Genomic DNA, 25,216 nt, shown 5'->3' on the forward strand with positions numbered 1-25,216 from the left:
CGCCTATGGTGCCACGATTTTGCAGATATCTTCTGCCATCTCGTGTTTCCTCTGTACTCCCTTAACATGCGGGTTATGATATGATGCTATGACCTAATTCTTGGGGAACCACCCAAGGGGGAATTTCCTTAAGTGATGTTATCTGCTGGGTATCAGATGCAATCTTTAGTGAAGATGTCAGTCTTTGACAAAAGTTTGGCTTATATATATATATATATATATATATTTTTTAGGTCAGGTTTAAAAACAATGTGTGTGTGTGTGTATATATATATATATATATATATATATATATATATATATAGTCACGATCGGGGTGCAGCAGACGGGCGATCGTGCGGGCAAGGAGCAGGCAAGGCAAACAGAGTACGGAGTATACGGGGATTTAATAAAGGCACAGGCAGGACGGGACATAGGCATCGACAACATCAATGACGGACAAGGGAAACCGGGGAGACCAGGACTTAAATACACAGGACTAATCAAAGTAACTAGACAAAGCTGGAGACGATCAGGGAAATACACGTGGGTAATCAGGGGGCGTGGCACACACGAGGAGCGGACGAGCCGGGCATGACATATATATATATATATATATATATATATATATATATATATATATATATATATATATATATATACACACATGCACCTACGCACATTGTATAGACACATGCATACATTTCACTGCAAAATAACAATACATGTTAAATAAAAGTAGAAAAGTTACTGTACTTTCCTTTTCTTTTCATGGTGAAATAAAACAGAAATGGTTTCCAAATGGTTTTTAAACCTGACCTAATAAAAAATGGCATAGAGTCAGTTTTTCTGTTTCTGCAGAGATGAATATGATTCAGCAAACCTTCGCTATAAACCCTGAAGCACGGAGTCACTGCCCTGCGATATCATGGTTTGGAGCAACTTTTCCTTACACATTTTTACTATACTCTGGAGAAGAATTATTTTCTTGCCTATTTCCTGTTCTGCACATCAGAATATAAACAGTGAAGACATCGACTTTCCAGCACATTCTCTCTGTGTAAATGCCTGTGACTGATTAGACTGATTAGATGGAGATCTGCAGTCAATGTGACGTACAGCTCAAGGCTTTTGTTAGTGGCTGGGTGCCTTGGTTCACAGTGGCAAAATAAAAAAAAAATGGAAAAATTAAGACAGAATCAATGGCAGACACTAGTTCAGGTGGCAAAATTACAGGCTTGAACCAGCGTCCTACCCGCAATTAGTTGGAACCTCATCTGGGTTGCAAAATTTACCAAGGCGAACCTCTGCCGTACACCCATGACGTTAATTTCTGGCTACTGGTCTGGTCAGTGCCGATCCCTTTACCTGCCTCTGAGCCTGTATCTCTCTAGATGCTTCAGCTACTCAGCATACTGAGGTAGGCAAGACACAGCAGGAGGCATATAGCTTGCTAACCCTGTTGAACTGGAGTGCATCCAGCATATGTAGATGAATGATGTTAATGATATCACTTGATAAATGATGTTCTTTCTGGTTCATTTACCAGGCAGGATCTGTACATTGAATTTAAACCCATGTTTAATGTAGTAGGACAAAACCAAACAGGTCTAACGATTTTCTTTTAAAAATAATAAAAACATAATTTCTTGCATTTTCTGGCTATGACAGTCAGCAGTTTCAGCATTATTTCAACCTTATCTAGCCTAGTTCTTAACCCTGTGAGAAGTCATGGGAAAATAATTATATGAGACCAGAGAGGTGCTAAGGGAATGTTCTCCTGTGTCAATACAGGAAAGCTGTTTAAACATGTTCACTATAAAACAAGTAAATTCAAGTTAAAAATGAACGTTTTATATAAGTTATACTTCACATTCCCTTTAATCTCTCTTCTACTTATTTCATATTTTTTTCAGAGCACATTCTGTTTAAATTCCATGTGTACATTTGTGTAGGAGAAAAATCCTGCTGCTAACAGTAATACCAGAAAAACTGGACTGGACTGTGTGCCATACAAAAGTGATACTTGAATATCCATGTTTTGCTTCGGGTTTTCTGTACGTCTGGTTTGATGTTGACTACATCCCTCATGTAGGAAAAGTAACAATAAGATAATAAAGAAACATCTATATAACAAGAAAATTGCTGCTGTCTGCTTCATCTATTGCAGAGGAATATGAGTGAATATGAATGAATATGAATGAATATGAATGCATCTCATCATTTACATTTAGCCTTGTGTCAGATTTCACTGCGGGTAATAACAAGAAGGTCTGAAGGTGAGATTTGAAAATTGAGAGTGACGTTGAGCAGAAGGGAATTCCATGGATGGGGCAGCCGTAGGGAATGCTTGGTCACCACAGAGCCCAGACGAAGGAAGATCATTGAGCCGAAAAGGGTTGATTTAGGAAGAGAAGATCAGACACATGGGGTGGAGCAGGATTGTGGAGTCTTGTAAGTGAGGAGCAGGATATTCAAGATGAAGTGGATTGAAAATTTTATGGAGCCCAGTGATGGTCATGGAGAATAATGTGATGCTGGGCCTAGTTATGGGTGAGGATGCAGGTGGTGAAGTTCTGGACCAATTAGAGCCAGTGGAATGATTCGGAGGAGATGCCTATGTGGAAGAAATTGTAGTATTCAAGGCGGCTGGGGATGAAGGCAAGGGTAAGACATTCAGCAGCAGGTTGGGAAAAGGCAGGTTATGAAATGTAGGCGAGGGAGGTGCTGTACCATAATCAATGTGGAGTAATATCGAACCAGCTGTCTTCAGGATAGATTTACGCTCGTGGGAGTTTTACTTGCACAAAAATGTTATGAAGGCAGAAAAAAATGATTGGTTCAGAGACATCCAATCAGATTGTAGAGGAAGTCAGTCCAAAGCAATTAGAGGAGGCAGGACCAAGACATCTGATTGGGTGGTCCTGCCTCCTCTGGTTGCTTGGACTCATCTCCTCTACAATCTGACTGGTTATCTCTCTGAACCAATCATTTTTCTTTCTGCCCTCTGAACACTTTGGTGGGTGAGTATATATGAAAAGAAGAAAAACTGCCCTGAGAACTGAACCTTGGGGAATCCCAGGAGTGACTGCGAAGTACGGAGAGGATTAGCCTGAATTGGGGATGAACTGTTTCCTGTCAGATAGGATAAGATAGGATGTAAGTCAGTTCTTGGTAGTGTCCTCAATACCCAAATCAACACGTAATATCAGTAATGTCAAGATTTTGAGGATGTAATTTGTCATCTCGATTTTCCTCAGCACTCCTTGGTGATGTGGGTAATTCTATGACCTAATTCTGGGGGAACTACCAAGGGGGACGTCCCCCACTAACACTGACAAAAACTACTAAGTATCAGATTAAATCTACGGTGTGACTTGTTGATAAAATGTCAATGCTTGAACAAAATTCCTATTAATAGCATAGTGAAAGCATTATGAGTTTGATAGACCTAATACGTGGATATAACTCACTGTTAGACTTCTAGATGGACTTCAACATGGACTTCTCTTCTGTCTTCAAGGCAGGATGTAAGCCAGTCCAGGGCAGTGCCCTCAATGCCCATACCAAGTCCCAAGGGGAAGCTGTATCAAAGGCTGCACTCAGTCAAGAACAATGAAGATGTTAAGGGCTCTGCGCTCTTTTTCCATGACATCAAAACTGTTGATGCACATACCTTTTCCCAGTCTATTTCTGCAGCCCTGTTTCCCCATCCTGTTCCCTCCTCTCCTGAAATGTTTGCCTCTGAGCTCAGTGCTACATCATGTAGTTTCATTGTCCTCTTATTCATCCAGTACATGCCTGAGGTTGCAGAGATTCTTTAAGACGTCCAAACTCACCGTCCGTGACTCTATTGATTCTGCGACTCCTTCCTCCACTATAAACAGCTCTCAGGTTTCTACTGTTTCCAGTCATTCCTCCACCTCTGATACCACCACCCCTCTCCTAATGCCCCCAGCACCCCAACGTTGCCTTTCTTCACACTCATGGATTCCATTCAACTGTCCAATATCATCAAGCCATTTAAGGCTACCATTTTCTCTCTCAATCTCCTCTACTCCAACTTGTCTACGTCCTGTTTGCCAGCTTTCTGCCCTCATCTGGCTACTCTCTTCAATCATTCCCTCTTTCAGATTGGTTCCCTCCATCAACAGGATTGCTGTTGTTGCGGTCATCTAAAATAATCTGGTCTTGACCCCACTAATTTCACTATCATATTATTTATACCATAAACAACATTCAGACATGTGAGCACCAGCCAACTCATTGCCCATCTCCAGTAAAATCACCTGGTCAACTTGTTTCAGTCTGACATTTGTCCTCTCTGCAGCACCAAAACTGCCTTAGCTATAGTCTTCAATGATCTTCTCTTTTATGCTGCCAAGCTTCAGTGAGAAGGAAAAAAATCAGTATTATTGTCAGTAATCAGACCACACAGGAGAGATGAAGTATTAGAAAAGGAAAGAATTTTCAAAGGAGTAATGAGAGACAGATGATAAGGGACACTGTCCACTTTTAAATACCAACATGGATGCTTTTGACGAGTGTTGGGTTAGTTTGCAGACCCTACAGACTATTTACAAGGTAATTAAATGCTTACATACATGTAAATGTGTCTACATGTGAGTGCAGATTCGTCTCAAATCTCACACCAGGCAGCTGACCAAAGTTGACAGCCCTGTGAGTTGGCTCTCTAAATTTGTAAAACACGACGAAACGGACACAAACCTCACTGCTGTGGTATGTGTGCAGGGAATATCAGAATAATAATATATATTATTGTAATTATTCATAAAATTGTAAATATAACACGTTGTGCACATGTGCGTGACCAGAGAACTATAAACGTTTCCACGTACGCAGAGCGGATACGCGAGTGTTGCGCTTGTGCGGAGATGTATGAACCAGCCTTTAGGGTAGAGTTAAATGCAAAAACGAATAGAACATATTTTTATACTGCTTGGAAGCAGCTCTGGATTTCCAGGAAACCTGTAAGCAAGATAGCTAAGCTGTGAGTGCAATAGCCTGGAGAAGCTAAAACTGGCCCAGCTGAGGCTGAGCCAGATTCTGTCTCAGTTTTCATTTAGGTGCAGATATACTGCCTATGGCTAAAAGCAGGGAAAACATTTGGGAGGACAAAACCAGCTGCAAACCATGAGCAAGTTAAGAAAGTTTGCCAAGTCATGTTGAGTATGTTTCCTGGTGAAATATGGGAAAGTAATAGAAACACAAACTGCTGTCCATAAGATGGAGATGATAAGCTTCAGATTTGGAAACTTGTCTCGACGTAATATCCAGTAACAACAGTAGTTGTGGTAGAACAGTGGAATATCATAGTTCATCTCTGTCTGCCGTTTTTGGTGCCTGCTGAAATACATGATTCTTAAATTTTAGCTGTCCAATCTTGAAAAACAAATTCACAGGAAAAATGTCCCATATGGTGCTTTTCCACTGGCATACAGGAACCAGGCTGTACCCGACCTGCACCGCAAAGAGACATTAGTTACAGTGTGGTTTCAGCTCACTTCAATTTTCCACTACACAAGAGTCCGCTTAGTGAAAGCCTTGTTGGGTTAGAAGAACGACATTGATGATGCTTGTTTACTGTTCGCACGGTGGATATTTTCGTACCATTTCACAACAGAATAATACAATTATTAACATGTTATTGCTATTGACGACTGTCGTCAAGCACCTTTTTACTCTGAGTGTCCTTCACGGGCTGTACAGGTTCTTCTGCTCCTGGACCTTCACTGTATTACCTCTCTATAGCACATCAGATACATCAGCCATAAGTATGTTCCACAATCCATTCAGCCCACTGAGAATTGGGAATATGACGTGACCTTCCAGTGAGAAAGCTGGTCACTGGGATGAAAACAATAAACCAACTGTTGAATGACAGGGTGCTCTGTTGTAGTGTGAAACAGATTCATCCACCCCCATTACAAAACAAAGACCTTCTCCACACAGAAGTACATCATCCCTATTGTGTTTTGTCTTCTTAAGTACTTAAAAAGCCAGTTCCTCTTATGAACTTTGCAGGCACTTTGTGCCTTGAGTCATACTGACAGGGGGTGCTGGAAATGGCCAGGGCAGTTGTGTTTGGAAAGGGCTGAGACAAGGAGGAAGCTGGACCAGGCACCTCGGAAAGTCAATACAAAGGCGTCGCCATGCAAACAGAAACCAAGGAGAAGATGAATCGGTCTGCTGGAATCAACTTCGCTGCAATAACAAACCTTAATACTCACAAAACCACATCAAGACCCCATCCTTCCATCTAAACCTTGATCTGTAAGCCAGCAACATTTAGGTTGGAGCACTTCATTACTTTGCCTGGAGTTCGTCCAGACCATTTCCTGTGAACTGCACTGAAACTGAAATTTCGGTTTGGAAATTAAGTGTGAGTCTTTGGGAGTATAAAGTATACTTCTTTTAGGGGATACAGGAGATTTGTTAAACTGTTATGTGGCATTTAGTTTTCCACCTGATTAGAAAAGTAATGTTCTGCTTCCCTTGTAATCTGAAAACTGCTTCAGTAAATATTTCACTGCCCGCCACAGAAACTGTGCAAGTGATGTTAACAATGCCATTAGGTACGTTTCTCGCAACAGAAATGCTTTTCCTGGTTTTGTCTCCTGTCTGCAACCTCACCACCAGTCACTGGACTATCAAACAGTAATTATCAACATATGATAGTTATCCAAGTACACTCCACTGAAAGTATATAACAGCCTCAGTTTCTTCCACAGGAATGCAACAGGCCAGCACACTCTTTTTCAGAAATAACGTAAGGATCTTGCACGTTTACTAAACATTAAAATTTAAAGTCAGGGATTGAATGCCACCGTAGGATATTCAAAAAGGGACCAACAAGAGAAGCTTCATTTTCCTGCCTAAATCCAGCATCTACCCCAATGTTATTGACATTATCAGTATGCCAGGCATGCCTAGACAAGCAGAGAAACAAGCAATATTAACACAAAGCCCAGTAGCCAAGATAAGTATTTTTGAGTGGCCAAAACCACATATCCATCACCCCCACATTATACTGTCACTCTGCATGTCTCACATGAAGATTTTTCTGAGAATTATCCGTGTCCTGACTGTACCTTGCCTTGTTAGTAAGCAAAGCAACCTACTTTGATTTCATTTGAATCCTGTCAGTATGGTTACTGGGAAAAAAAACCTTTTATCAACAAGTCACACATTAAAACGTATATTTTCTTCTTTTTTTTTGTATTAGTAAATGAAATTTGTTAAATCAGTCTTCCTCATATTGACTAATAAACTAAATGATCGTGTCACTCCTAACTCCATTGTCTGATGAATGCATCAATAAATCAATGCATCACTCTCACTCTGCATTTAGTGTCTTGTAGAGGAGGCAAAATTTGATATTTTACACCCTATATTATTTATCATGAATCCTTACTTGCTATGTGGCTTTGTGAAAGTAAACTGAACTCATTAAGCTCTGAGCAAAGCAGCAACTGTAGCAGTTGAGACTAACTCAACTGTTTTTTTTTTTTTTGTATGAGGAATCTTATAGTTGATATTCTGCCAGCATGTTTCCAAAGGAAAATATGGCAACCTTCTGTCTCCATCACTGAAGCATGCACACCTCGGATGCTCTGCCCATTGTGCGAGCCATGAACTCTGGGAAGCACCATGAACTTAGTTTACCCCACAGTGCAGACAGAGCAGCAGCCCACTGGCAAGTCATGAAGGAACATCTCTGCGTATTTCTACTCCTACAGCTCGGCCCCCAAAACAATACTCTTGTATGTGATGGGAATGATGAGAAGATAATGAAGATGGGGCTCATCCCTGCATTCTGTACTGAACGAAGGGCTGAAGGAATTTATCTCAATGGCACAAACAGAAGAAAAAGAGACCTGGAATTAATATTTGGTCCGATATACTTTGATCCTCAGCTCTAGAGTAAATTGTGCATTTTTAGGAATGTGATAAAGTCCTTTAGCAAGGGCATTGTTGTTGATTATTGACTTCTTTCACATTAAAGTAGACAGATTTGTGTGAGCTAATTAGTCATAAACATATTATCTCTGCGCTGAATCAGACAGCAGGGCTGCCGGTTGTGTTTCTTGTCTTCTATAAAGTAATTCTGCTTGTTGCTCCTGGGAGGGAAACTGCAGTATGTAATTACACAATAGTCTAGAAAATGTATTGTTATCATTGTGAGGGTTCTAGCAGTTTAAACATAAGATTGGCAATGCCTCTGCCTTCTCTACGTTCATTCTGCTGCTGTGACCCTTCAAATGCTTCATGTTAACAGCACTGATTGTGTGGAAAATGTCAACCCTGTCAACCACATATATGCAATTCCCAGTATCATATAAAAGGATACAATATGTGTGCTTGTGTGTGAGTGTTTGTAGAGTGTCACGGTGTAACAATAACATCTACTTTGAAAGCAGCATTCATACTTGTTTACTTTTTCCTAAAGCAAATCGGATCTACGTACACTTTGTGATCAAGTTTAAGTTGCTCTTTTCTTTGTTGCTCTTCTTTGCTGCTCTTTCTTTTCCTAAATTTTAATGCTTGACATTTTAGACAGTGTAAGGTTTTTCAGGATGGTTTTATAAGAAGCCCGGTATTAAAACTGAATACATTAACAAAATAAACACAAGAAGACACGTTATAAGGATTAGGGAAAGAGAACTGATTTGCAAAATGTGTAAATTTTGATTCCTTTTTAATGGAAGTCTGTTAACGCTATTCCGGTACAATAATGGCTTTAACAAGTCACTGCTACATTTTCTGTTCTAAAATCTTGTATAAATATTCAGCAAACCATCACACTTGAAATAACTGCAGAGGCCAGCTAGACCACATCTTTGGCTTTTCTTACAAAATCGCTTTCTTACCTTACCTGACCTTTCGCCCCCGCTGTTCGTTTTCCTAATCCCCTCCTCTGTTACTTCCCTATTTTTCTTCTTTTCTATTCTTCTCCACCTCTTTCTTTTCTTCTCCATCTCCTCTTGTTTAAATGCATTTCAATTGCAGACCGATATATGTGTGTTTCCAAGGACTCAAACCCATAAAGTAACGTGTGAGAACGGAATAAGTTCTTTCTCAGGAAAGAAAATGTCTAAAATAACATTCTATCTAGCTTTAGCATAGTTTACAAATTGTCATTGTCTTGCTTTAGTCAGTGTTACAACCCTACCTAGAGAATCACCCATAATCACTCATGCCTTCAGTTAATCTATTAATGTATTTAAGATCAGTAATTAAAAGAGTAAGTGTTTCTGTCTTCAGTGTCTCTGTTTTGTAGCTCCTGCATCAAGTAGAGCGCAGACTGTCCTTCTGACATTCCTGACACTTTCATATGTCAGAAGTGTTTAGTTACAGCAGAGGGCAGGATCAGCGTATCAGAGTGGCACATTAACACTTTAGTGGAGATTAAGCAGATTGAAGGATTTTAAATTATGGCTCAATCCGAGCACACAGCCATCTTAGATCTGGCCGTAGTCTCTCCTGCTGTATCTGTCTCCAGCACCAGCAGCCATTAACCACCAACCCTGGGTCACAGTCAGACATTGTCCTAAAAGCGCTTAGCAAAAGGTTCTCTGCTCTCAGCAGTGCGTCTGCAGAAGCGGGAAAGGTGCTCCTAATGGCAGACTCATTAGTTAGAGCGATAGAGTTTCTAACGACCGTAAAGCAGTGGTTTCTGTAAAAAGCCTCCCTGGGGCCAGAGTTTCCAACATCGAGGTGAAATTGGACTCCATCTCCGGTAATCAAGTCTCCACGTTGGTTGTTCATGCTGGAATTAATGATATAAAGTCCAGGCGATCCGAGGTATTAAAGAGAAACTTCATTTATTTGTGTGTGAAAGCTAAAACAAAATGTTGGAATCTAATCGTCATTGTCCCTTGCCAAGCCTCTATACAGGGGCTGTAACCTGTATAGCTGGCTACTTTCCCTAAACTTCTGGTTAGAGACTTGGTGCGTATCTCAGAACATGGTTTTTATTAATAACTGGCACCTTTTTTTTTTGGAACAGCCAGGCTAAATGATAAGGTCTCCATTGGAGGGGTAATTTATGCTAACCCAAAACAGAGCAAACAGTCACCCTGCCTGATTCTGCAAACATCACCCAGGCCTCAGCCTTGCCGTCTTAATTCGAAGGCTGTTTAATCTCCCACCTTTAGCTCATGTCTGCCTGTGACCCAGCTGCTCCGTGACACGACATCCCCAAAATCTAACTGCTATTTAGAAACAGAGTTGAATGAGCCTAGAAAGAATATTATAACTATTATTAGACAAAGACTTAGACCTATACGTTGCACTGGTGGCTCTTTTGCGGATAACTTAATATCAATCCCTTTGATAAGATTAGATGAGCCGCAACATAAACCCACCATAAAATGCGCATTACTAAATGTTCATTCTTCAGGAAACAAATCACTTCTTGTCAACGACATGGTGCTGGTCACTGGTGCAGACCTGTGAGTCTTTTTATTTACTATTATATACTATGAAATGACAGTTTATTAATAGCGAAGGGGCAGACCACTAAGTGTCACGCCCCGCATCCCTTCCCCCTTTTTCTCTCTGTTGTTACTTGTTTAATCTTTCCTCTCATTACAGTCCTCATGTGGATCACCCCAGGTGCCTCTCGTCTGCTCCCTCGTCAGTAGTGTATATAGTGCCTCCCTGTCTTGAGCTCCCCACTCCAGTCCTTTACTGTATGTTGTGGCCTGCTTGTGGTCCCCAACATGCCCTACATCCTGTGTTCTCTCCTGATTCTCCCTACCCTGCTTTGACCCCTCGTGGTCCATTTCCTAATGCTTTGCTTTTTCGCTAAATAAAGCCCCTTTCGGTTTTCCCTACGCCTGCCTTCGTCTCCGTCCTTCCCTAGACGTGACACTAAGGCTCCAGCATAACTAATTTCTAAGTATGTTTACTAATTCATCACTTTATACTTGGAGGTGATGTACAAAGCTTTTAGTAAAAACGTTGTGAGACAGCAATAAGACATTTCTGAATCTTATTGTAAGCAATCTTTTTATTTACTAATATCCTATCAAATGATTAGTAACAGTTTACTAATAGTATAGGAGAAGACCGTAAACTAAAGTGTTACCCAGGCATCTGGTCAAGACATCTCAGTCGGTGACCTCAGTCTTGTCAGACCTGAACACTTAGAGATCAGTCTATCATAGAGAAAAGGTTTGACAGGCAGAAAGCCTTGTGTCATGTGTGCACCCAGTTAACACTGTAATAATCTATACTTATACAATACAGCACTTTCGTACATGCAGTGCAGCTCCAAGTGCTTCACATATGAGATTAAAACAAAACCAAAGGCAGAGAAGCAACTACAGTACAGTACAGAACAGACATGGGTGCTTATTATTGAGGTTGGGGGGTTGTAACCATCCCAGTAATCAAAACCAGGTAATACAATCCCCTGGACCCCTTAAATGGGGGGAGACCTCAATGCCCCCCCCCCCCAATGCTCAACCCAAAGTTTTGCCCATGAGTACAGGTCAATGAAATTATAGAAAGATGGAATATTTCTAAGTGAAAGAATGAGAGAAAATAAAAGCTAAAAACAAATAAATAAACAAGCTACAATAAAATATGAAGCAATTATATAAAAGAATGAAAATGTTAAAGTTAAAGATTCGTGTCACGATTCGCCGGTAATGCGGGTGATCGCTCGGGCAGGCGAGCGGACAAAGAGCAGACAAGCAGGCGAAGTCAGGAAAAAACGGGGATTTAATCAAAGGGATCGGGTCAAATGGACGGAACACAGGCACTGACATCGACAACATCAATGACGGACAAGTGACAGGCAAGACTTGGACGTAGACAGGACTGATCAAAATAACTAGACACAGCTGGGTACGATCAGGGAAGCACACGTGGATAATCAGGGGGGTGTGGCACACACGAGGATCGTACGAGCCGGGTATGACAATTGGATTTTGTGCACCTAGCGAGCAAACAGTGAGATAATAAATAAATAACATAGTAAAAGAACACAAGCAAATTATACCACAGTGATATCACTGGTGTCACTGATGTATCCAATTAGAATTGTCATTGTTATGTGTTTTGAAACTTATGTGTTATGTGTTTTTTACAGTTTTGTCCAGTGGCCATGACACTTCGGTATTTATGTTTTTATTGGAAAAAATGGTTAAAATAATATTAGTTCTTATTGAATTCACATCCTGTTAGCAGTTATATGAGGAAAGTGTGGGTCATGCAAACTGTGGAATGAAATTAGGATACTGTCGTTACGTACTCTTCTGCAGTTTGCTTCATCTTGATTCGTTTAGTAATATTACTGTATTTCCTTCTACAATAAGCAAGGAAACCAATGGGTTCTGCTTATTTGCCACAAGCTTTTATTAAAGCTCAGTAATACTGACTGCATGATTGTAAGACCAGAGTCTCATTTAGTCTGATTTTGAGTACCGGCAGTCATATTCAAGTAGTACACAGGCCATTTTTCTTTCTCAAACATATAAAAACATAAAGAAGAAACAAATTAAGTCTGAAAATGCTTCACAGCAACCACATAATTATAGTTTTAGGTAATATTTATGATTCATATAATCCAAAGACCTCATCCAGCTTAACAAAAGAAGTTTCCCTCAAACTGATATTTGCAGTCAACTATCCTTTTGCTAGTTCAATTATCCCAGCTAGTCTAGATGGAAAAGTAGCGTACTGGGCTTAGTTGTGCAGAAGTCCGGGGACAGCCCTCTCGGCTTGCCTTGCAACATGCACGATGCACAATACTGTTCGGTTTTTTACTTATTTGTTTAATTTATTAGTTTAATTTTAGGGTTCTCTTACCGTTGTATAATTATCTGTAGTGTGCTCATTGTTCTTTGTCTGGTTCTGTTACCATTGTGTTTATGGCATGTTGTAAATTGATTTCCTGACAGTCTTTTGCTGCTTGTCGTTGCCTTGGTGGGCCCCATACTGTTATGTGATTCTCAGTTTTTCGTGGCCAGTCAGATCCAGGGCTCGTTATACAAAGTGAGATTTGTTAGCTAGCTTGATAACTTGTCAGAAGGAGCCCCAGTTTAAATGGACTTTATCTTCATTCACGTGCATTTATTCCCGACCAACATCCAAATCCTGCTTCGTGGTACAGGACCCAAGTAGGCACCAAAACATAATACCCAGCATTTGCATGACCAGTTAACTGTCTGTGCTGGGCTTTTGGGTATGTTGTGTGTTTGAACTGTGTCAGAGGTCTTGGGTTCGTGACTGTGGGAAGGGGAGGGTGGTGGCTGGAGGCCTGGGGTGATTCTATTGAATAATTAATAACTGGTAAAATTTCATCTGTTTCTCTTGGGTGGACAGAGGATTTTATCACTGAACTGTTACGTCTCTTGGACACTTTCTTTTCTGCTCAAAAACAAAGTGGTTTATAGGGACAATAAATGCTTGTTTTGCAATAATTATTTTTAGTGGCTATTTATTGCTTTAAGAATATTTTTAGGACTTTTGAGAATATATGATAAACACTGTATTCATCTGACCTAACGCTATAAGTCATAACATTTCATTATTATGCTACATAATTTGACCAGTATATATAGCTGGCCATGAACTGAAGCATTTCATGTTTGCTGCATTGTTCAAAATGATGACTTGCTTAACCTTAAGTACCAATCTATCAATCAAGCAAATAAAGTGAATATTTGACCAAGATTATGGCAATGCTGTTACACACAATGTTGCATCATATTTAACTGTTTAGAAATATAAATGACCAAGAAGACAGATACATTTTATAGCAGTACTAGACCATATTAACAAAATTATTGGGACACCTGGCCATTACACATACAGGAACGTTTATGACATCACATTCTAATGCCATAGGCATCAAAATGGAGTCGGTCCCCCTCTATGTAGTTATAACAACTCCCACTCTTCTGGGAAGGCTTTTCAAAAGATTTTGGAGTGTGTCTGTGGGAATTTTTACCCATTTCTCCAGAAAAGCATTTGTGAGGTCAGGCACTGATGCTGGACATGAAGATCTGGCTCGCGATCTCCATTCTAGTTCATCCCAAAGGTGTTTGATGGGGTTGAGGTCAGGGCTCTGTGCGAGCCAGTCAAGTTCTTCCACACCAAACTCACCCAGTCATGACTTTCTGGACCTTGCTTTATACATTGGGGCACAGCCATGCTGGAACAGAAAAGGTCCTTCTCCAAACTGACCTCACAAAGTTGGAAGCATAGAATGTCTAAAATGTCTTGGTATGCTGAAGCAATAAGTGTTCCCTTCACTGGTGGGAACTCTTTATCCATTATCCCTCCTCCACTAAACTTCAATGTTGGCACAGTGCAGTCAGGCAGGTAATGTTCTCCTGGCATCCGCCAACCCCAGACTCGTCCATCAGACTACCAGACGGAGAAGTGCGATTCATCACTCCACAGAACACATTTCCACTGCCACAGAGTCCAGTGGTGGCATGCCACACCACTTTACACCACTTCATCCAATGCTTGGCATTCTCTGCAATTGCTTGGCTGTGGAAGCCCAGTCCACAAAGCTCCCAGCACAGTTTGTGTGCTGGGGATAATGCCAGAGGAAGCTTGGAACTCTGCAGTTGTTGAGTCAACAGTGCAGTGGTGACTTTTACGCACTATGCGCCTCAGCATTTGGCAACCCCGCTCTGTTACTTTGTGTGGTCTGCACTTGGGACTGAGTTTCTTTTGTTCTACATGCTTCTATTTTGCAATAATATCTAGCAGGAATGAAATTTCACAAACTGACTAACTGCAAAGGTGGCACCCAATGAGAGTACCGTGTTTGAATTCACTGAGCTCTTAAGAACAACCCATTCTTTCACAGATGTTTGTAAACCTCACTGCATGGCTAGGTGCTTGATGTTATACACCTGTGGCAATGGGTCTGGTCAAATTGAAATTGAATTCAAGGATTGAGAGGTGTGTCCCAATGCTTTTGTCCTTGTAATATAAGAATTTTCATGGACATGAATTGAAGAGACCCTATAAAAAGTGTACCAGTAGCATATAGGGGGCAGTGTGTGGTTCAGGAGGCTAAGCCTCTGGGTTTTTAAGCAGAAGGTCCCTGGTTTAAATCTGGCCTCAGCAGAATAGTCACATCTGTGGGCTTTTTCACCTCCACCTCCATGGGTATAGCTGGCAAGCTTGGAATGAAGCTTGTTTTCACCTATACATGCCTTTGTGTGTCATGGAGAGCAAGAGAGGGTAGATAAAAACAGAACTTCCCCATGGTGATCAAGACAGTGTCATTGTTATTATGTTTGTGAATTTGCCACATGTATAATCTTGTATGCAGTGTATTTTAAATGCTCCAAATCTAACTGCAGTGGTTGAAAGATCCATTGATTTATATACATATGTAAGTATTTGTGGATGGATGAACAATTTACCTATGATCTCTCAAAAATGAAAGTAGAATAATTTTTGGTCCTTGTAATGAACTATGTATTGTATATAGCACGCTGGAGAATCATGCGCGTTGTTGTATTGTTGTAGGTATAGTTTGTCCCATTTGGCGTACCGTACGCAAGTGCCCTTGAGTGAAAGCATGGCGAACCGAACCGGCGTGACTTTGGAAAGTGATTTAATGAGATATACTGAATACGCTCCGAAATCTACAGTTCGGAGTGAAGCAGACGTTGATAAACGGGCTGTAAGTGTACTGAAGTTAAAAAAATCTTTATTTGGTGGGACAACTTTCAGTAGTTTCATAGTAACCTGATTAGCACTGTACATTGTGTTCTCATGGAGATGATTATTAAATTGTTTCAGTTGTCAGTGTTGGATTAATTGAACCCATTAAACGTCGGCATGTAGCATGTTCACATAAGCAAGTCAAACATACAGTTGTTCACCTGACTTTTTAGTGGGTTTTGGTTGTTCTGGGGTCGTTCTCTAATGCCGTGATAATGCCCAGGTACTTGATCATTATAACAAGTGTGTAGATACTACGGCTGAGTTGCGTTGAATTGCTTTGGGAAACGTGTAATTCATTTTACAGGGTACCTTAGAATTGATATTATAACATTAGCTTTCGCTAAATAATCATATGTAAGCCTAAGTCGCATAGTACAGTTTTAGTGATCATTCGCTGCAGTGTTTCTTTTTTTGGCGTAGAAATTATTTGCATAACGTTTCTTGTCAATTGATAGATGCCTAAATTGAGGGATAACCCAGAAATAACTACATTTTCTTTTTATATATATGTATATAGGGTGAGGTTTTGATTGCTGTTGGTCTTGGTGTTGCCGCTGCAGCTTTTGCAGGTAAACTTCTAATTTTCCTGAATTGATTCTGTATTTTTTTTTTCTGCTTATCAAGTAAGCGATTTTTAGAAGTCAGCTGGATATTTTACTGCATCATTTTAGGCTGAGTACAGTGTTCAGTAGTACCACATCGGGGCCCTCTCTGAAACTTGAACCACGACTATTATCCACGTTCCACGTCAGTCAGTCAGTTTGTGAAGAGGTTGCGTTATACGGAATCTAAATAATTTTCAGTCTATCGGAAACCTCCTCTCCTCTGCACGGACACGTTTAGGGATAGTGAGTGATATTCACAACCTTAAATAACCACACAAATCCTTCTGAGCAGTTAACAAGTGTCATATAGTCACCTGTGCTCACCCTTAGATACACCCACAACTACACCAAATCATTCCACAAAATCAGCAAAATTCCATCATCACATGACATTAACACACTTTTATGGCAATTCATACTCACTCGAAATTAACATAATAATCGTACTGATACACGCTATGAATAACCTAAAGATTAAAAGAAACTTCCTCATTCCTGCATTCGACTGTGAGACTTAAAACGATAAAAAATTTGTAATTCTATGTTCTTGAGTCGGCGTCAATAGCGACACTTAGTGGCACGTCTTTTAAAACTGATCAAAGTGGCAGATGGAAGGCATGAAAACTGAAATAGCCATCAGTGAGTGGTTTAGCGTTTAATTGGAGGGTGGTTATGTGCAGTTTAAAATGCAGAAAATAAACTAATGGCAGGCTGTGAGTGGCTCAGTGTAGGACTGCCAATAATGACTCTCTTTCTATGGATTAATCTGTTTTTTACCGATTGGTAGATTGATCTAAACAATTAACCTTCCTCCAGAAAATCAAACCGACCGTTTAATTTAAGTAGTTTGTCAAAATAAACAATGTTATTGCAGGGCTTTAGATAATGGACGTCGGCTTTTTGACACATTACTTTTTATATTCATATTTAGTTCTAATGCAAGAACTCGTGGTCGTAGGGGGGAATTAGCGGGAGAACACTTAAAAATGAATTTGAAAAAGCACTTCTTTAAATCAGACCTAGATAAGATTTTAACAACTCTGAGATATTGAGTTCTCCCCAAACGAGCTGGATGGGCCGAAAGGCCTCCTCTCGTTTGTACATTTCTCATACTTATTTAGCTTAAATTATTTTCACCCACAATTAGATAAGCAAATTAGTAGTATGCCTAAAATATTAATGACATACATATTGTGATGCCCAAAAGTCAGTAATCTGTATAAATTCGGCATATACTTATGCTTATTAAATTTGGTTAGCGTAGCACGCCACATGCGACTGTTTTGGTAAATCATGGAAGCGATAAGCACTGAAGTCAAGTAAGGGACAGCTCAACAGCCGCACCGTCTTTTTAAAAATGAGATACTGTGGATAAAGAAGGCAAAAAAGACTTTGGTTTTTTATTTTGGATGATTCTTTTTTTTTCATCATCAGAGACAGCACTCACACTGTTTATCACCTGTTTCACCTGTTGCCTTCCGGCAGGCGCTACAGGGCTATTAGCACCAGGACCAATAGGCTCAGAGACAGATTTTTCCCACAAGCCATTACTGCAATGAACACACACATACAACACACCACCCCCACATAAGGAAAATATGCAATAATTTTAAAGTTTTTATAATACTGTAGTATACTGTATACTAATATAGTATAATAAAATACTTAAAACTGTGCGTTATTGCATCTACTTTGTCTGTTTAGTACTGTCTATTGCAAAATACTGTTTGCATGGCAAACGTAATGTCCGTTTATGTCTGCACTTTAGAAGTGACCGCTGCAATTTCGTTGTACAAGTAGCATCCGTGCTCCAGTATAATGACAATAAAGGCTTTCTGTTTCTATGTGTGGTGTTGCTTTTTTGCTGATTAAAGTTCGACACGTGTTTTATTTATCTATCTGTATTGCAATTATAGGTTTCATTTTTTATTTCAGTTCACAAATCATTGTATTTTGTGTCCCTTTTCATTTCTGTTTTAGTTTCCGATAATACACTCGTTGTTGGGACCAGTGTTATTTAGCAGCTACAAGGGCAAAAGATATTAAAAAATCTCTCCGTACTAGGGCTGGGTGACGATCAGTTGAGCATTTTTACCTTGATTACGATTAATGAACAATTAATTTAAATTTTCTGCGCAAATTCTAATTCTGATACGCTATAATAAGAACATAAAACATAGCTTATTGTAGTTTCGCTGCTGCTTCGCTTTGGCTCATTTTTGGCAGTTTATCGTAAACTTTGAGTCTGTCCGGAAGACTTTAGGAAATCTGTTCCTGCTCTCCATTTTTGTTTTCTTTTTCATTCTCTGCATTTTAATCATTCGACTGATAACCATTAATTCTTTTGGGGAAAAGCACAGGCTCTGTCAAAATAAGGCAACATTTTCTCAATATTCAAAAGCAAGTGAGGAAAATTCCTTCCATTGTGTGTCCTGCAGGCCGTGTCTTTGTAGTGCTTATTTTGTATCTCATATAATGCCACAAAGAAGCTTGATGAACTTCTGACTCTGGCTGAATAAGCTGCCTTGGAGTTCAGAATGGTTTGAACATCTTTCCTTTTCTGCTGTAGGGCGCTATGCGTTTCAGTTATGGAAGCCTCTTGGTCAAGTTATCTCTGAGACTGTAAAGAAAATGCCTGCCTCGGTAAGAAGACGACGGTTTTCATTTACTTGTATTTTCATTATTTCTTTACATTAAGACTAGTCCTCAGTAGATAAAAAAACAAAAAAAAAGATGATGGATCCACATACGTTTGACAGGAGATGTAGTTCTAGTTTGTCAGCCCATTGTCCGCTGAATTCCCACGCCACAGCTTTTCAAATGGAATTAGTTTCTCATGGCTTTATTTATCTAATTATCCTAATTTGTTTATGACTAAATTTAAGTTTGCATACACTCCACACTCAGACATTTAAGGCTACTTTACACTGTCAGAGAAGGTATTCATTAACATATTTGTTAAACATGACATAGAGAAGAGTTTGAAATGGAGTTTGCCAACATTTGTAAAAGTTAGAATTAGATTTTCTTCATAAATTGTTGGCTGTAATTTTACATTATTGCACTTCATTACTTCTGAGATACAGGGAACTTTTGGTCAGGTTTTTTGTTTTTTTTCTTGGTTCTCCTGAATTGTACTCTTGTAGCACCTTAACTTTTCTGTGCTGTTCCTGGGCGGGAAATCGAGGTGGTGTGAGAGCTGGCTTGATCATTCAGGCCAAGCGTTGATTAGTGTCACATGGAATGTGTGTTTCTGCAATCTTCTGGATGAGAGGAACTTCAGCGTTGCGTGGAGGGTAATGGAAGGCAGAGTGTGCATGTCTGCTGTAATGAACTTCAGATGGGGCTGTGGAACTTCAGCCATGTGAACTGATGTTGTGCTGTCTTGGTTTTTAGATTTCATTTTATTACAACCATGTTTTGACTTAATGTCATGGAGACTTAGTTCTGCACAGCTTTTTATTAACATTCCGTAATTTAACCTTTATTAATAGTTTAGCACTCGCCACCATACTCATTTTAAAGGCTTAGATCTACCATTTATTGCTTTCTCGTGCATCAATCTTCTTGCATATATAATACAGGCTGCACTCTCTATAGCATATATATTAAAACTTAAAATCTAATGGAAACTAGCTAAGTGCTGTGACATACAGGTCATGTGTGACTGATTAAGTGAACCATGTTTGCATAAGTTAAGTGTTTCTGTGAGGTGTACATTTAGCCTGAATATGTATACTGTAACATTTTAGGTTTTATTAGACACGATGATGTGGTTTGTGGGTGTGGCATTTTTTGTTGAGTTTTTCACCCCCATTTTGGTGGCATAAAATGAATATTATAAAAAAAAAAAAAGTAAAATGAATCACAACTAAATAAAATGACCAAGGACTATGCCTGTGTGGAGTGAATTCTCCCACTTGTTTGGCTCCATCCCCAAGTGTTAAACCAGAGTCTTTTTGCAAATCCCAGTGAAGCAGACCAGTCAGCTGGCCTGGAGACCAGCTTGGGCTTGTAGCCCAGTTTAAGTTTGCCACATGAAATAGCAGAGTCCACATGCTTAAGTGACACAGCATGTTACTGCCTTTGTTCATATTACATACGGAGAATACTGTGCCACTCCTGTTTGTTCCACAGGCATTTTCTGCATATTACAAAGGGGGGTTTGAGCCAAAGATGACGAAACGAGAGGCCAGCCTCGTCCTGGGGATCAGGTAAGAGCTTGCGTGTCAGGGGCAGAACCATCGACGCTTACGTGGGCGAATGGTTGCCTTGTACTGGGCATGAGGCCCCCTTCCCTCAATTTCTGCTACAGACCTGCTCCGTAATGTTGGCTGCAGGGTTTTGGGGGCCCACATTCAGCCTGCAGTGTTGACATGCTCCGTAGGTGCAGGACTGCCACAGAGGGCCGAACACACGCTCACCATGTCAGTTTGAACTTCACTTGCACACTTGAGAAGTGATTGCCTTCTCCGCTTCTAGAATTTTACTTACTCTGTGTGTTCACATCTTTTGAATTATTTTTTTACACTTTTTCAGCGTAATATTGTTTTGGTTGCTAAGTACTTTAGGGCAGTCGTGTTGACAAAAACACTGTTTAGAAATAGACGCTCCTCTACGTTTACGAACTTTCAGACATACGTACGAAGGAAAAGTCTGTAAGTCCGCCTACTTCTGGCTGCTACTCCCGCAGCGCAGCTTGCGTACTCCCTGCATCCTAGTTTTTTGTACTTGCATATACCCTTAAAATGATGCTGAATAACGACTTACGAACGTTTGTTCGTAACGCATCTCGTTCGTAAATAGAGGAGCGTCTGTACACTGAAATGAACCCAACTGTTGATAAAATTCCTGTAAAATTGCCTTGGCACACTTTCATGTAGCAAAATGTTTTTTGTCATAATATATTTGAAAAATAACTATTGGTTAGTAAGGTTAACTGGAAATAATATAGTGGATTTGACTGAAGTATGAAGATGAATACAGGGTTATGACTTTATGTGGCCACTAGGTGTCTCTGAAGTCACATGTTTCTCTTGTAGTCCCACCAGCAGTAAATCAAAGGTGCAGGAAGCTCACAGAAGAATCATGGTTTTGAATCACCCTGACAAAGGTGAGAGCTGCACTCGTTCATAAAACCAGGTTAATTTACAGATCAACAAGTACTTTGGTCATGTGCGTGTTTTGTGTGAGAGCATTTTGAATTCCTTTTGGTAATGATATTTGGCATCTCTAAATTGCTTTTACTGGATTGCCTGTATATGCACTGCCATCGCACTGATGGCATATCCCCATCATGTGCTCTTTTTTGGGGTCTCCAGAGCCCCCTGCAGTCCTGTCATAGGTTGGAACATGGATGGATGTACAGCTGTGAGAAGCAGATAACAGTCACAGTACTGAAATTCTTTTGTTGTACAACCAGACAATCTGGCGTTTTCCTGCAAGACCATGCCATCCTTCTTGAGTTGAACATGGGTCAAGACAGGTTTTTTTTTTTGCCCGTCTGTCTAATCGGAGTAGGAATAGTTAAGACTGAGAGACAACAGAGTGTTTGGTCGAGGGACGCAAATGTTCTGCTTGTAAAGTCGCTGTTTTTCTTGCAGGTGGATCCCCGTACTTGGCCGCAAAGATTAATGAAGCAAAAGACCTGCTGGACTCCGGCTTACGGCACTGACCCGTTTGCGTCTTGCCTTCAGCTAGAACTCTGCTTACCGCCTCCGCAGCATTTTTCCCCCTGACTCCACACAAATTTTGTGTCACTCTTCCCTGCACTTCTACCCAGTCTTGCCGCATTTTCGGCGAGGGCCCCTGCAGGGGGTCCACTGGAGCCCGGACACACGACGGACTGGATGTCCCTGGATGTTGAAAATCGGCAAACCTTGACTGAGTGCCTCCTGTGTTTATGTCCTTATTCTTTGATGAGGCGCAAATGCACGTTACATTTTTAGCAGTGTCAGATACACTTGCCACAGTACTCCAAAAGTGGGAAAATTTAGTTGCATATTAATAGCAATTATACAATGTAAATTTATGTATGTTTTGTTTTATTGACTGGTGTGAAATGGGAGAGTAGAGTGTAATTTTTGTTTGTATCTACACAAACCAATGATCATTCATTTTTTATTTATTCCCGATTGCATGTCTGCTGGACTGGCTTTGTCTGTTTATGACTGCGTTACATATTCATATTTGTGATGTAAACACACAAACCTTGGTGGTACTATTACATGCCTCTGTGATATGCTGGTCTCATTTATTTATTTGCCATGTTCATTCACAGTAAAGTCTCTCCAAGTTTATGTAAATGATTCCTATTCCTAAACGGTAATACTATCAGATACATCTGAGATGTATATATTTTATATATATATTTTGTGCCAGGTATGGCCTGTTTTGGTTTATTTCAACAATTTCAGGCTTGGGGTAGTGGAGGGAGTTTTGCTAGGTGAAATGTAAAAAAAAAAAAAAAAACTCGTGAGGTCAGACATTTTCATTTTCCCCTAGTTTTCGCCTTATGTTCTGTGTATATTGCGCCAATGAGTAAAATGCCCAGATCAACTTGTAATCAGTTTCAATAGAAGTATTTTAGCTCTAGCTGATAAAACAAAATTGTATGACGTAGAAGCCAGTAATCTTCATTTGTTTTTTTGTAACAAATGTAATCTTGCTTCACTAGTTGCTTCTAGCAGTCTTGGAGCTTAGCATTCAAATTGTGCTTTGCGATGTAGGTAATGTATGCTAGAGCTGGCTGCCACAGAAATAAAAAAAAATGAACAGATGTAAGCAATAGTCATGTATGATCCTTGAAAACAATGTCATGATAAGCTTGTGCTACGTTCAGCTTTGTGAATCACTTAACCTTCTATTAGTCTAATATAGAGAATCTTAGGGGAAGTCTGAGAAATTTCTTTATGGTTCCCTCCCACATAACACGACGTCACGCAGCCTGCGCTAATACAACCTGCGGCTTTAAGGCTCATTAATGCTCAGTGTTAAACACACATATGGACTGAGGCTTCAGTCTCCGTCAATCTAAGTTAATTTCTATTCATTTTTTTTATAGCGCCTTTCACAACAGAGTCACCCCAAGCGGGAGAACATTTTAAAATGAATTTGAGGAAGCTTCTTTACACAGTGTGTAGTTAGAGTATGGAATAGTCTTCCTGCTAGTGTAGCGCAAGCTAAACCGTGGGTTCCTTTAAATCAGAGCTAGATAAGATTTTAACAACTCTGAGTTAAGTTCTCCCCAGACGAACTTGATGGGCTGAATGGCCTCCTCTCATTCGTAAATTTCTTATGTTCTATAGTCTGCTTTCATTTTGTCCACATATACATATGTTCTGAAAGCATATGGATATAGATGAAGCATAGCAGTACCACCAGAAATTGTGGGAGACAACCAAGAAGTTTTAAAAATGGTTGAACTTCTTGAGCAGTGATTGCAGTCGGGTGCAAAATCTAAGTTCAATTCATTTTTTATAGCGCCTTTCACAACAGAGTCACCCCAAGGCAGTTTACATGGGTGTGTTGTGATACGTTTATTCAGATTCAACAACAGGGAAAAGGGAAGACAGCGAAATGAAAGAAATAAAGCCGGATGACGATGGAGGAGAGGAAGCAAAAACTCCTAAGTAAGGAGAAAAAAAAACTCTGAGGTTCCAGCAACTGGTTGCCCAACCCCCTGGGCATGATAGCATTATAAAAAAAGAAAGAATGGGCTTGCTTGCTAAAAGCAGCGTGTAAACTGGTCAAGGGCAAAGTCAAAATCCATCAATGAGTCAGTTCTGGCAGATTGAAGGCTGCACCCACAATGTTACAGTTTGTGTGTCAAATCCACAATACCACCCCTCTATGGCACTGAACCAGGACTCCAGCACAGATGGTGCCCACCCCCGGCACCATCGGGACATGTGGGAAGGAGGCAGAGAGCATGGGTGGTCAGAACATGCATTGAGACATCAATGGACGAGCACAGTAGATCAAAATGGCATGTACAGCGGCACCAGCAGTCATAGTTACGGTGTGTTATGTGTTAGGTTGCATATGTAATATGTAATAGGTCTTCAGTTGAATCAGCATCTTGATCACTAGTTGCAAACCATTCCACAATATAGGTGCCCTGTAGCAGAGAGCTTCACCGCCAACTGTTACATTATTTATATGTGGAATGACCAGAAATCCTGCGTTCCATGATCTGAGTGGACAATATGGCTTGTAAACTTGAAATAGCTTTGTTATATAGGCATCGGCTGGACCACTGAGACTTTGGTCAGCTGACTGGTGTGAGATTTTCAGTTTGAGACGCATATGCATTTACATGTATGCAACAGTTTTATTACCTTGTAACTAGTCTGTAGAGTTTGCAAACTACCCAGCACTTTTGATGTAGCTAATTTTACGTTTGTAATAGAATAACATAGATCTCCCGTAAGATTTCTTGCGTGAGTGTGAGAGACAGGAAGTGTGAGTGTCATGCCAGATGCGGGTTTTAACTTCATGAAAGCAACTAGCTAAAGTGACAAGAAATGAAGTGAATATTTGGGATTACGTTTTCGTATTATGCTGCATAATGGCACCATATATAGAGAGAATCATATAGGTCTGAGAACTGATCCGTGTGGTACTGCATATTATACCTGTGATATAGACAATGGAGGGCAGTTATTGGACACTTGAACATATTGATATCAAATAGTCAAATAAGATTTAACCCAATTCAACACCATTCCACACAATCCAACATCAAATTCAAGTCTTTGTAAAAGAGTACAACCCCGTTTTCAAACATTATGGGATATTGTGTAAAATAGGTAACAACAGGCAAATGGTAACAACAAAGCAAGGATAAATACTGCCTACCTAGTTTAAGTAGGCTACGTAACCTACGTTACCTGTTACGGCAG

The 25,216-nt window shown here is 40.1% G+C and overlaps 1 protein-coding gene across 1 annotated transcript; it reads left to right on the forward strand.

Annotated features, from left to right (window-relative positions):
* Nucleotides 1–15,507: 15,507 nt before the first annotated feature.
* On the forward strand, nucleotides 15,508–22,551 carry dnajc15 (DnaJ (Hsp40) homolog, subfamily C, member 15). The gene is made up of 6 exons (XM_048977893.1): nucleotides 15,508–15,664; nucleotides 16,226–16,277; nucleotides 18,883–18,956; nucleotides 20,451–20,527; nucleotides 21,356–21,426; nucleotides 21,917–22,551. Exons 1-6 carry the CDS (start codon nucleotides 15,560–15,562, stop codon nucleotides 21,985–21,987), a joined length of 450 nt encoding a protein of 149 aa, XP_048833850.1. The 5' UTR covers nucleotides 15,508–15,559; the 3' UTR covers nucleotides 21,988–22,551.
* The last annotated feature ends 2,665 nt before the right edge of the window (nucleotides 22,552–25,216 follow it).

This window comes from Brienomyrus brachyistius, chromosome 16 (assembly GCF_023856365.1).
Source record: "Brienomyrus brachyistius isolate T26 chromosome 16, BBRACH_0.4, whole genome shotgun sequence".
Lineage (NCBI taxonomy): Eukaryota > Metazoa > Chordata > Actinopteri > Osteoglossiformes > Mormyridae > Brienomyrus > Brienomyrus brachyistius.

Coding starts and splice junctions, on each gene's coding strand:
- dnajc15 (XM_048977893.1), top strand. CDS start 15,560: ATGGCGAACCGAACCGGCGTGACTTTGGAAAGTGATTTAATGAGATAT. Junction 18,957..20,450: donor TAAAGAAAATGCCTGCCTCG/GTAAGAAGACGA, acceptor TTTGTTCCACAG/GCATTTTCTGCATATTACAA. Junction 21,427..21,916: donor TTTGAATCACCCTGACAAAG/GTGAGAGCTGCA, acceptor TTTTTCTTGCAG/GTGGATCCCCGTACTTGGCC.